Source organism: Macaca nemestrina, chromosome 2, assembly GCF_043159975.1.
Source record: "Macaca nemestrina isolate mMacNem1 chromosome 2, mMacNem.hap1, whole genome shotgun sequence".
Classification (NCBI taxonomy): Eukaryota; Metazoa; Chordata; class Mammalia; order Primates; family Cercopithecidae; genus Macaca; species Macaca nemestrina.
The window spans coordinates 131,009,790-131,023,643 of NC_092126.1; the positions used below are offsets into that span (position 1 = coordinate 131,009,790).

Below are 13,854 nucleotides of genomic sequence, written 5' to 3' on the forward strand. Positions count from 1 at the left end.
AGCCCAGGAGTTTGAGACTAGACTGGGCAACAAACCCTGTCTCCACACAAAAAAAAAAAAATTCAATTAGCCAGGTGCAGTGGCATGCACCTGCAGTCCTAGTGACTCAGGAGGCTGAGGTGGGAGGGTCTCTTCAGCCCAGGAGGCGGAGGCTGCAGTGAGCTGCGATCGCACCACTATACTCCAGCCTGGGTGACAGAATGAGACCTTGTGAAAGAGACAGACAGACAAGAAAAAAGGAAGGAAGGGAGGGAGGGAGGGAGGCAAAAAAGGTGTCTCTATCGTACAATCTAAGAAAAGCTGCTCATAATTATCCAAAAAGCTACCCAGGCAATTCTCATTATCCATAGTAGTTATGGTCTATACAGTCACTATAAGCACTGAACTAAAAATAACCATTGTTCTTAGGGGAAATACACAGTTACATTTTTAGGAGCCTCTAGTCACAATATTTTCATCAGCAGATCAATTCCTACTTTTGTTTTAAGTATGCTTCTGTTTAAGGACACTTTATTTAATATATATCGTTGCTTCTCGTGGCCAAGAGCACTGTAACTCATGCCTGAATGAAGCTTATCTAGCACCTGTATGCTCTCTGTAGGGCACATCACAGCCTTCTTACACTTAGGAACGCTAGAAAGCATTCAACACTATGCTTAGGGGCTAACAGTGAAATCATACACACAAAAAAGGAAAAAATGCAAAACACATGGCCATAAATAGACTGCAAAAGGACACGTTTTACAGTATGAAAGCTGAAACAAGAAGGCAGAGGATTGCCTTGTTTGATCTCATTTGGGAACATGTGCATTGGGTGACTAAAATTTTTCGCCACTCTACACATTCCCTTGAATGACCTTGAAAGTGCTGTGGAATTACAAATGACTTTTGGAGTACAAATTAATCTTAGCACACAGGCAAGTTTCAAAATACAGAATAAGCAAATAATGATCAACTATACTAAGAATACTAAGAGAAAACAATGTAGATTAGATTACAGTGAAATTCCTCCAACACTTTAAAAGTATTCCTTGGAAATAAATAAGAATCCTATTAATAACTACAGGAACATGTCACTTCTGATCCTAATATTCATTTTGCTTTAAACAGACCGGGAGAACTGTTCCCTTTGTGGGAGGGGTGGGGGGGAATACCATCTTTTACTTGAAATTGTACCACGGTACCTTGATTTATGAAATGACAAATTTTAAAAGTCTTAAAACAAGTTTCAGGGGAAACTAAGGAAATCATAGTAAAAAACACTAACGGGCATGAGGTGATCTCAATATACTCTAGACAAAAGTATTTCAAGTATACATACTTTATTATAGTGAGACATCAAAATTTATATAAACAAATTTAAAGACAAGAGTCAGGATGCAGGAAAACATGAGTGATGACATATATAAAACTACCCATTCCCTTGATCTCAAACACACACACACACACACACACACACATACACACACACACACAGAGTCCTGTATTCTAAATCACTGTGAGAGTGATGTAATAATGGAAAACTAGACAAAAAATATGAAATGGCAAGTCATAAAGAGGCATTAAAACTGCTGAATAAAAGAAAAAGATTAAAAAATGCTACCTCTCCTGTTAGTAAAGAATCACAAGACATGAGAAAATAAATGGGCACTCATCTCACTGAAGTTAGCCCTCCACAGGTCCTTCAACTATTATTGAGGTAATTCAGCGATACATGTGAAAACCTTAAAATCTGCATACGTTTTGACCCTTACGCTTCTAGGAATTTATCTTACACGAATAATCCCAGCTTTATGAAAAGTTACGAGTACAAGGAGGTTCACAGCATTATTTTAAATTTGAAACACCCTGAATATAAAATAACAGAGCACTAGGTTAAGTAAACTTGTATATCCAAACCAATAAATACCATTCCACCACTGAAAATGTTATAAAGAACTGTACCAGGACAGGTAAAACAGACATGAAAAAACGAAAGAAAGCAGACTATATAATATTGTCAATTATGTGATACAAGTCTAGTTTTGTCAAAACTAGTGTGTGTATATATATGTTTTTTAAAAAGGTATATATAAATATATATATGTAATCTATCTTATCATTTTCTGTTTTGTTTTTCCTTATTTTAATAATTAGGAAAAGGGACTACTATTTATACAATGCCCTAAAACAAAGACAAAAGACTATTTAGCAAACTACTAAGTCGAGCCAATTTCTTAGGCAAGCCCATATGGACATGTTGCTCGTTTAGGAATGAGACCATCTTTCCTAATTCCTAATTCTCTGACAGTGGGTGGGGCAGCATGGAAGGAGGAAAAAAAGGACTCATAGTATCTGCAATCTCCTGAATCCACGGGGCACATCCCACAAGACTATATCTCACCTCTACTATACAGGAAAGGAATCAGAGACCTTCACAGTCAAAAGGATTTCAGCCTTGTTCTTCTGAATGATTTTCCCAAGTTCACTACCCACATCTAATGATACCTTTACCAGGCTTTATCTGAATTGTAAAGTAACATCTCAAAAATAATAATAGTGCAACTTTCAGATGCCCTGCCACAGAAGATTATTCTTAAGATGCAGAGATTCTTGACATTATTCTTGACCACTATTGATTTTCTTTCTGAGAAATGCACTGTTTTTTAATTGTTGCATTCAATTCCTTCTTTTTTCGATGCAATAACATTAAGGAAAACAACAACCCTAACTCTTCTAATAATTACATATTTTTTCAAACTATATGGCATTATACTTTGATTCATGGTCCATTTCTCTTTAACAGTCTACAAAGGCATCTACACAGACGACTCATAATCAATTCCTGAGCTTGCTGGGACTAATGACAAAATTTACTAAGCCCCAAATCTGTTAAATTCTTTAAGTCACTTACTATAAAACAAACTAGGGTGCATTAAAATCTGGATTTTGAAGACAGAGTAAAGAGTAAAAATCTTATTTTCGATTTGTTTCTGAGGGTATGTCAGTGAGGAGCATGAAAATAGATTTTGAGTGTTCCATTGGGGATGGTTTGAAAATGTGGTAGCTAGCAGATACACTGATCATGTGGAAGATACAAAACCAAATGCAGTCACCAGGACCCACTTATTACTGAGAAGGATTGGCAGGTAAAATGGACAAGCGTGAGGTGGGCAAGGAGGGCCAGACATTATTGGAAATTGTAATTAACTGGACATCAGGAAAAGATATGCAAAAATCAACATTTATGAATTCCTGACAGTGGGAAAACTACTGCCAGGGGAAAAAAGAAAAGGGCCCGGAGTGGTAGACGGTTTTCCATCCTCCAGCTTATGCAGAGTGACTGCCCCTAAATAAGGAGCTACTCTAAGTGAAAGTGGAGACTAAATGACCAGCTGCAAATTCATCAACACAAAATTAATTTTATCATTCTTAACAGACTAGACTATCAGGTCAACTACCACTAGAAAGAATGGCTGCCTGGAATTTTAATCTTTTCTACTCTATACGAAAAAAATATGTATTTTCAAGCAAGCCTGCAAGAATAGAAATGCAGGGTAGTCGTTTCAAAAATAATGCTCGCATTGTATAAAGTATTGAGCACTGTATTCGAAAATAAATTCCTACAAGAGTTCTATTGCCCTACCAAGAAAACAATCGCTTGCAGATAAGCTATTTCAGCAAATACACGTGGTGTGTAATGAAATGGGTTTTGCTTTGTTACAGTAATTAAAATGCACACCAGACCTGAAGAGTCTCCAAGCAGACAAAGCTAGTTAGGCCTCATAAGTGATCTTAACTCTGCTTGATTTGCAGACATAAACAAAACTTGAGCTATTTCTTGTAAATGCCTATGTTAAAGAAAAACTTAACTTAAGACTAACCAATTGGAAGCAGAAAGTTCTAGTTATCTAACTTATGGTTACATAACTAGAACTTTCCAACAGGATAGACCAAATAAGGCAACAGGATAACTGTAACTAATCCAATATTTTCTTTGCTTTACTTTCGTGACCTATAAAAATCGTCCCTTTACGTTCTTTTGATGGAGCCCTGGAAGAACTTTTGGTTTGGAGCTGCTCAACCTGTGAATCACTGGTTATTCAAATCAACTCTTGACAATTTTATGGCACCTCAGTTTATGTTTAAACAGCTCCGTGCCTCTGTTATAAGCATGTATCTGAAAGAAAACAGGATATTCTTCTTTGTGCTTAAACTCTAAATGTGCAATAATTTAAAAATATGAGACAGCACAAGTAAATCCTAAAATATATTTATTAAAATCTAAGGCATTTGCATATACCTGATACTGAAAATATGGCATGCAGTTTTACTTCTCTGGCTTCACATTCTGAAGTTTCTGAAGCATATACCATAGAGCACAAAAAGAGCTGGCCTCTTCTCAAATTTATAACAAATGATATTTTGTTCTTCTTGCAAACATGAATTTAATCCTCCCTTTATTAAATTGTTTCCTTGGTTGTCTGAGCAGAGAATCATTGTAAGCTACTGAGTCACTTACACCTTCCATCCGCATGTCAATTTCAAAACAACACATGCAGTAACACTGATTATCACTGAACCTGTATCAGACACCTCCCATTTCTGTAGATGTGCATTTATTCTAAATCCAAGTTTTGGAAGTGATAATGGAATGAAACACTCAGAAAATATCAAAAGCTAAAGTTTTCACTGTGCTTTAGAAAGGTTTGCAAGTTGGTACTTAAAACAATGCTTTAGGGTATTATTTTCATGTCTATAGATGAGGCAATAGAAGTTTAAAGAGTATATTCAAATGGCTAACAAATACGTGAAAAGGTGCTCTACCTCATTAGTCATGACAGAAAGGCCATAATGAGATAATGCCTCATACTTAACTGAATGACTAAAATTGAAAAGACTAACGAGTAGCAAAAGTAAAGTAAAAGAAAACAAATGCAAAAGAGTATACAGTACATGATTCCAGTGATACTAAGTTTAAAAATAGGCAAAACAAATCTGTGATATTAGAAATTACCTTTGAGGGCCAAGTACAGTGGCTCCTGCCTATAACCCAAGCACTTTGGGAGGCCAAGGCAGGAGGACCCCTTGAGGTCAGGAGTTCGAGACCAGCCTGGGCAACAAGGCAAAACCCCGTCTCTACTAAAAACACAAAAATTAGCCGGGCATGGTGACACATGCCTTTAGTCCCAGCTACTCAGGAGGCTAAAAGTCAGAAGAAAAAAAAAAAAGAAAAAAAGAAAAGAAATTACCTTTGGAGAGAAAGCAGGGTAGGAAAATGATGGGGACTACATGAGGAGGCTTCCAGGATCACTGTTATGTTCTATTTCTATTTCTTTTTCTTTTCTTTTTCTTTTTTTTTCAGATGAAGTCTTGCTCTTATCTCCCAGGCGAGAGTGCAATGGTGTGATCTTGGCTCACTGCAACCTCTGCCTCCTGGGTTCAAGCAATTCTCCTGCTGCAGCCTCCTGATTAGCTGGGATTACAGGCGCCTGCAACCACACCCGGCTAATTTTTGTATTTTAAGTAGAGACGGGGTTTCACCATTTTGGCCAGGCTGGTCTCGAACGGCCGACCTCAAGTGATCCGCCCGCCTTGGCCTCCCAAAGTGCTGGGATTACAGCCGTGAGCCACCGCGCCCGGCCATGTTCTATTTCTCGATCTGGCTGGAGGTTAGATGATATGTTCACTTTGTAATAATTCATCAAGCTGTATACTTAAAATTTGTATACTGTTCTATATGTAGATTATACTTTAATAAAAGTTTATTAAATTTTTTAAATGATACTGTCATATGAAATTATTTTCCCTCTAAATGGCAAGTGTGCATGTGTGTCTCAACTTGTGTAACAAAACAACCCTCTGAGGTTAAGCACTGCTACTATCACCACTTTATAAATGAGGATATCAAGGCACACAGAAGTTAAATAGCGGGCCCAAGGTCCCACAACCAGTAAGTGGTAAAGACAATACTGGAACCCAGGCAGTCTGGCATGAGAATCCCACTAAGAGTCCCTTCCATTCTTCAACTTGTCCTTGGTGCTTAGGTAGCACATTTCTTCATAGATATTTCAAGGGCTTTGAAAATATGACTCAAAGTTGGATCTAAACCAGGAAGTACAATCAAATCCAATGAGATGCCTTTACTAATGCCAATCATGTACTTTTGCTTTTCAAAACTAGGCCCTCAGAGAGCAAAAGATTTGTTTACCTTTGGCCAACAGAGTTGGGGTCACTGGGGAGATTCGTGCCAAGTGTCCTTTCCTTGTATTCACTTCACAAGATGTTGCGTGTAAGTGAACACAAGGTGTTTTGTGTAAGTGAACGCAAACTTACACAAAAGTTTGTTACATTTGCTACACCTTTGGAATTCTAAGTTCAGAACTAAAATAGAAACCGGGGTATAATTTGGAAAACAAAAACCCAAGGATAACATTCTATACAGTGCTTTTCTTTTAAATGTCTTCAAATTCTTAACAGAAAACCACAAAACCCTACTTCTATTTCCTATTTTATATTATTTTTGCTCTTTATGATTTAAAGAATACTAATGCTTAGAATTAGTGATGAAGACCACCAGCAGAACAAACTCTATTACTTTTCTCTCATCTCAAGCTCAGCTGGAAGATAAGAGAATTATAAAATATTTAATGATACACTTCATATGAATTCAGTTCAGTAAGTGAGTTTATCTTGAAAAGACTCTTGTTTTATTCAGCTTGGTAGAGGAACTTCATTTCATATATATGATAAAAATAATAAGAAACACATTAGTTATAGAGATACTTGTGTTAGGTCCAAGTGAAAATCAGCATTTGGGTTAACAGTCAAGCAAAAGAAGTAACATTTTCTGCTCTATGACTGACATCATGAGTGGAAATACATGTCAACCTGTAATATTTTTATTCAATGACGCTGTGTTTACTAATCAACAGAATTATCTTAGACCTACTGCAAATAAGCAGTTGTTAACATCAGTTGATAAAAGTTTAACAAAAACTGGTGTTCTGTAATTTTGACTTTCTGTGTATTCAACTAACCAACCATTTTATCTAACAAGACAATCGATACCTTTGAAATAATTAGCTTTGGGCTCTCAGGAACCTCTACTTTTGGGCATGTGGACACGAAATAATTACTGCCAAAAACTACAGCCAGTTTCCTTGCAAAATCACATCAACTCATCTATACTATTTTTTAGGTTCTGTTCTCTAAATTTTGTGAAACGAAGCCAGGATTGAAAATACTCATTACATTTCTATGTTTTTTAACCGGTTTGAAATTTCAAGATTTGGAAAAAGTACTGTGAGATGAGCTGTGCATTCATTTTCCTGATATAGCATGAGAAAAATAAAATAACTCCCACATACCTTTATCTACCCAAGATGACAGCTAATCTCAAAAAAAAGTTGAAATAATCCAAGCATTTGAAAATATTCCATAAAGTCAAAATTTTGGAAGAGAATAGTTTTTTAAAAAGGAAAAAATGGCTCTGACAGTAATTTTTCCACTCTCCCTCCCCACCCTATAGGTTTTACAAAATTAAAATTTGAGGTGAGGCACTAAGAAAAGCTATTTCAGCGAAATCCAATGATTGTCCTGGTAGATTTCATCTTTCAATGACTCTCTATTATTCTTTGCACAGAGTTTCAGCAGATGCTGGAAGTTCAGTATTTTATTACAGTTGTCTGTCCTCTGGGTACTTTGTGGTTCGAGCAGCTTAAGGAGCTGTCTCTCTCGGTATTTACAGATTTCAACTGGTTTGGGAATCTCTGGGAGGAAAATGATTCTTCCCTTAGAAAGCAGTAGGAAGAAAGAATAAGTGAATTAATACATGATTAGAGAGCCACTGATAGGTATTTCTACCTAACCAATGAAAACAAAGCGCTTATGTAAGTGGAAACATTGTTCTTTTGGCAAATACCTTCCTCATGGCTGGCTGCCTTTGAACTTCAATAACTTTGCTATTCCTGAATGGCACTGGAGAATTGAAAATAAGTGCTAATAATACCTTGCCGTCTGTTTTGTGAGTCAGAAGAAAAGATAAGCAAAAATATAAGGCCACCAACTATTTAAGTCACGAGAAAAACAGACAAGTGTACTACCAATATAAGACAAAATTTTATGCATGCAAAACAAAACAGGCTATTGCCAGTATATTTATTAATGGGAAGCTTCCATATTTAGTTCAGACCACATTTCATTTTTTAAAAATCTGGTATTATTTTCATTTATGATTTTCTTAGTAATGATTCAGATTTCCTACATCTTCAGATACTTTAGTAACCAACTCAATTTATTAGATACTCTAACAATATTGAGAAAATGATTCTCAAATAAAGTTTAGGCCAATTGTGATGGCTCATGCCTGTAATTCCAGTGCTCTGAGAGCCTGAGGTAGGAGGATCACTTGAGGCCAGGAGTTTGAGACCAGCCTGAGCAACATGGCGAGACCAAAAAAAAAAAAAAAAAAAAATTGGCCAGCCATGGTGGCATGCACCTGTAGTCCTAGCTACTCAAGAGGCTGTGAGGGGAGGATAGCTTGGGTCCAGGAGATCGAGGCTATAGTGAGCTATGATCGCACCATAGCACTATGGTCTAGGTGACAGAATGAGACCCTGTCTCTAAAAAAAGTAATTAAAAAAATAGAGAAAAAGTTTTATATCAAATTGTTGTGGCATATACGTACTTCACAGGCCTGTTAAAAGAATGAAATGAAAACCATGTACACTAGTCTTTCAAAATATTTGGGTCTTTCTATGTAATAAGCATCTACCTAAACCACGTTATAGTCAACTGAGTATCTACAGGTAAAACAAAGCATACTGATATTTAACTTGGTTACTAAACTAGCTGATTAAATATTAACTGAATGCCCACACTGCCCCTAGCATGGGTGTGGTAGCTACATTCTAGTCAACTACCCTCAAGTTAAAAAGATGCACATGAAGCAGCAATAGAAACTATGAAACCAGGTACAGTTACTTGCTACTTAGTGCATATGTTACAAACTAATGGTCAGTGATAAAAATTAGAAAGCATACAAAAGAAGGTGGGGCCATTATTTCCCAGTGATATATGATCCTACAACCCTAAGATTTTCCAATATTTGGTAATACCTTCAGCATCTTTATGGAAGGAATCATAGTACACCTTCCCTCTAAATCATGTAAGCATAGGACCAGTCGCTTCTGTGTAAATTACCCAAATAAAGTTCATGCCAACCAATGTTTCAACTGGCACACTGTATTTTTTTTATTTCCTTCCACTTCTCAGGACTGTACACACAACCTCTGAAGTAAGATCCCAGGAGCTATTTATAAGCCTTTTACCCAAAACGAGAGTTAAATCATCATGTATTCCAATGCGATATAAGATAGAAGTTGCAGGCTGGGCGCAGTGGCTCATGCCCGTAATCTCAGCACTCTGGGAGGCTGAGGTGGGCAGATCACAAGGTCAGGAGTTCGACCAGCCTGGCCAGCATGGAGAAACCTCGTCTCTACTAAAAATACAAAAATTAGCTGGGCGTGGTGGCATGCACCTGTAATCCCAGCTACTCAAGAGGCTGAGGAAGGAGAATCGCTTGAACCCAGGAGATAGAGGTTTCAGTGAGCCAAGATCGCATGCCACTGTACTTGAGCCTGGGCAACAGAGGGAGACGCCATCTCAAAAAAAAGATAGAAGTTGCATCTGGGGCTGCAAAGTACACATATTGACTTATCAACTCTCACCAGGAAGAACAAGTGAGCTCTTGACGGTAAGAAATTAAACTGACATATAATCTCCCTACAAAAAGAAAGGTTACCTTAGGATCAGCTGTGAGCAATTTGAATGCTTGATATACTTGAGCTTCCTTTACGCCACCTCCAAGATCCAAGAAGTTGGCTGGCTTCCCACCATTAAGGAAAATGATATCACAAGTAGCCATGGCTAGCCCAGCACCATTCACTGTGAAATGCAAATGGGACACAAGACAGGCTAAATTTAGCAACATGAAATGGTCCATAAACATTTTCCCTCCCCCATATTGCCAAGAGAGAACTCTGTCATTGCCAGGCCAATTTATGTCCTGTTTGGAATTCCATTAAACCAGATTAGTGCATAGACTTTTAGGATAAAGAATCAGGACGTGTATATGCAAACAATGAAGCAAAAAAGACTTGGGAATGAGGAACAGGATATACTGGGAAGTTAAATCAATCTGGGAAACAGAAAGAAGGAAAGCTTTAAGTAAGTAACCGATTTGGGCCAGTAGTAAAGAAGGAAGTTTTAGGTTCTGGAAAGTGTAAGCTTAAGAGAATCAGGAGGCAGAGAAACAAGCTATGAGAAGTTGCTAGGGCCTATGAATTACATTCTTTTTAATATACTTTAAGAAACAGTGAATGAAGAATGGAATTCTCTTAATGTTTTGCTTGCTGAGAATACGCTCCTCTGAATGTGGCATCTCTGGGATTGAAGCACAGTGGTCCCAACTTCAGTGGGATTTTATACCTTTCTACACTTAGTACAGTCATGCATGTTTATATAATGTTACCTGGATAAACTTAGAAACAAATGAACAAATGACAGCACAAAAACAATATTCCTATCCCCTTGTTCTTTTTTCAAATTAACATAAGCAATGCTCACTAGCAACCCAATCGTTAAAACTGGAACCAAAATGTGCCAACATCTTAGGAGCCCTTCTTAAGAAAGTAGGTGAAGAGTTTTAACATCAAAATTCTTGTTTTCCAGGGCTAAGTTTTATTGATCAATTACACTTATTTTGCTTCTTAAGCTTAATGATATAAAATTACTTTCCTCAAGACAGAAAAAAAAAATCTCCTGAACACAGCAGAAACTCACAAGGTAAAGTACCCTTCATTTTTCTGACCCTCCAATTCCCTAGAAAAGCCTATGAACTGTGACTAATTAAATTTGGAGTAACTCAAATAAAAATGGTTTATACAGAATCTTAAAACAATTTGAAATGCGTAAATCATAGATTTTGAGGCTGCTACGTGGTCAAACCATGCACATTGCTACAGAGGCTATAAATAATCTGTATTTAATTTGTTTTAAACCCATATACATTTCCCCTTTCTAAATGCCTACAAATATTGAGAGTGCATTAGCTTATCAGGATCAGAATGATGTGAGTGATCTGGTACATTACAGTTATTGCTCCAATACAAAGCAAGAGCTTTTGGTATCACTTATAATTGGATGTCATTTTCTATTGTACTGAACAGCAAACTCTTGGATGAGGTCTTTTCAGTTCTGAATATAATGATATTGTTGGTTTAATGAGCTACAAATCATTTTTATTTTAATTCCATTAAGATTAAGACCTCAGTTTCCAGTACAATGAATTGATTCTACCAGAAACACAGTCTTGTGCAATTAAGTCAGAAGCGTATAAATCTGAGCACTATAAGCTGTGAACAATAATAGAAGCTGTACTGCCTCTATAGCCTCATTCTTATCTCAGCTGGAGAAGCCATTTTCACAAATTTAGATGAGTGTGATGAAATCAATTGTTTTATTAATAAACTAGCATAATGGATTAAACATTTTATCATTTGGTTATCACAGAATCTGAAACTTTAGTAAAGTGATTAAAGTGTATGTCCTCTTCTATTTCCTCTGATAAAGGAATTTTGTTTTAAACCTAAATTTCAGAAGAGTTCTAGCATATTAATACTGAGTTGAGCAGCAAAGGTTCTAATTTTTTACTAAGCAAAGTTTAACTGAGATGTTTTAAGTCAGTAGTTCTCAATTGGGGTGATTTTTGTATACCACAGTCATTTGGAACTGTCTGAAGACTTTCATTTTAATTTATTGATTTACATGGGTTTATCTGTCATCCCAACTGGGGGTTGTTACTAGTATCTAGAGGTTAGGATGCTAAACATCTTATGATGTACAGGATAGCAAAGAATTATCCCACCCAAACTCTCAATAGTGCCAGAGTTGAGAAATTCTGCGTTAACCCAGTAACCATTAATCAAAACAAACTTTGAGAAGAAACTTGGATTGTTTTCTACGACCTTTCAGCTACAAAAAAACTTGTATGCTTACTTCTTCTTGGTAAATGACATTTCAGAAATCAAGGGTTCCTAAATTCTATAAAAATCCACAAAGCATTCTTTTGATATAACTGCTTCTTACCAAAGCAGGCAATGTTCCCATCTAGTCCTATGTATTTTAGATCATATTTGGCAGCTTCATTTTCAATGGGCTCATTCTCGGATTTGTCGTCCATAGCAAATATGTCTTTTTGTCGGAATTCTGCGTTGTCATCGAAGTTTATCTTGGCATCAAAACAGACAACTAAATAAAGAAGAAAACAATCATACTTGAATATCTCTTGAGGATCTATAAATTAAGTTCTTCAGGCTGGTAGGCACAAGAGAAGGGAAAGTAAGTGCTGTCATTTTTTTTCTCATGCTACAGGCAGGAGTGGCTACTGTGGCTTTCTTGACCTTGAAATTTTAGGGTTTGGTCCCTGTTGTCAAGGGACTTACGTTCTAGTAAAGAACATAGTAATTTGTATCTGTTGTTCTCATTTCAATAGAATAACAACAAAAGTTGCCATCAACCATCAAAAGTTACAGACTGGCACAGCTTCATAGATACAGCTTTGATTCATTATTTTTATTATATATTTTTAGTATTTAACCACTAATTATCAACTTTCTCTTCTATGTAAAGAGAGACTAAATAATACTATTAATTATTTTGTCCTCTTTTGTCCTTTTCTTGATACGGTGAAGTGAAATTTTTATTGAATCAGTATCCTCTCTAGTATTTCCAAAAGATTTAGTGGAAAGAATGCCAGGCTAGAATCACTCAATCTTTATTTGATCCTTAACTAACTCTGTAACATATATTAAAAATACAAATTGTATACACGTGACTCTTGAACAACATGGGTTTGAACTGTGAGGGTCCACTTACAGGTGGATTTTTATTCTCAAAATGTAAAGCCCAAGAGGGTTGACTTTTCACATACGCGGGCTCTGCAGGACCAACTGCCGGAATTGAGTATGAATGAAGTTTGGTATATTTGAGATTCCTGGAACCGATTCCCTGCATATACTGAGGGACAACTGTATTTAAAGCATACAACATCATGTTTTGATATACACCTAACACAGTGAAATAATTAAACACAGTGAGATGATTACTATACTGAAGCAAATTAACACATCTATCTTCTCATACAGTTTTTGGTTTTTGTTTTTGGTGTGGGAGAGCACTTGAAATATATTCTTTTAGCAATTTCCAGCATACATTACTAACTCCGCAACCTTGATAAAATAACCTAGTTCTTCTCTGGGCCTTGGTTTTTTAATTGGAAAAAATGGGAGTAACAATCCTTAAAACTAGGGCCATGCCCTTGATCTGTGCAGGACCATCTTTATTTTTTTTTGAGACGGAGTTTCGCTCGTTGCCCAGGCTGGAGTGCAGTAGCGCGATTTCGGCTCACCACAACCACTGCCTCCCGGGTTCAAGCAATTCTCCTACCTCCTCCTCCCAACTAACTGGGATTACAGGCATGCGCCACCACACTCGGCTAATTTTTTATTTTTTATTTTTAGCAGAGATGGGTTTCTCCATGTTGGCCAGCCTGGTCTTGAACTCCTGACCTCAGGTGATCTGCCCACCTTGGCCTCCCAAAGTGCTGGGATTACAGGCATGAGCCACCGCGCCTGGCCTGTGCAGGACCATCTTATGGCACTTCAGATTCAAGTTATAAGACACGAAAAGACCAAGACTGGTCAGTTACAATGCCAGGATGCCAGGCATTATTGCACAATTGTCTCCAGCTTCTGGTGCTGGTGGAAATCTCCTGGACCCTGCAAAACTCAATCCGTGATAGAGATAGACTAC

At 37.0% G+C, this 13,854-nt stretch overlaps 1 protein-coding gene across 3 annotated transcripts in view; it reads right to left on the minus strand.

Annotated features, from left to right (window-relative positions):
* LOC105483755 (succinate-CoA ligase GDP-forming subunit beta) overlaps nucleotides 1–13,854 on the minus strand; it is a 277,662-nt gene that overhangs the window by 95,785 nt on the left and 168,023 nt on the right. For all 3 annotated transcript variants that reach the window (XM_011744738.3, XM_011744729.3, XM_011744733.3), the window contains exons 8-9: nucleotides 12,130–12,291; nucleotides 9,785–9,927 (exon numbers count right to left, since the gene is read on the minus strand). In XM_011744738.3, coding sequence (XP_011743040.1) covers nucleotides 9,785–9,927; nucleotides 12,130–12,291 — 305 coding nt within the window. The remainder of the gene's footprint in view (nucleotides 1–9,784; nucleotides 9,928–12,129; nucleotides 12,292–13,854) is intronic.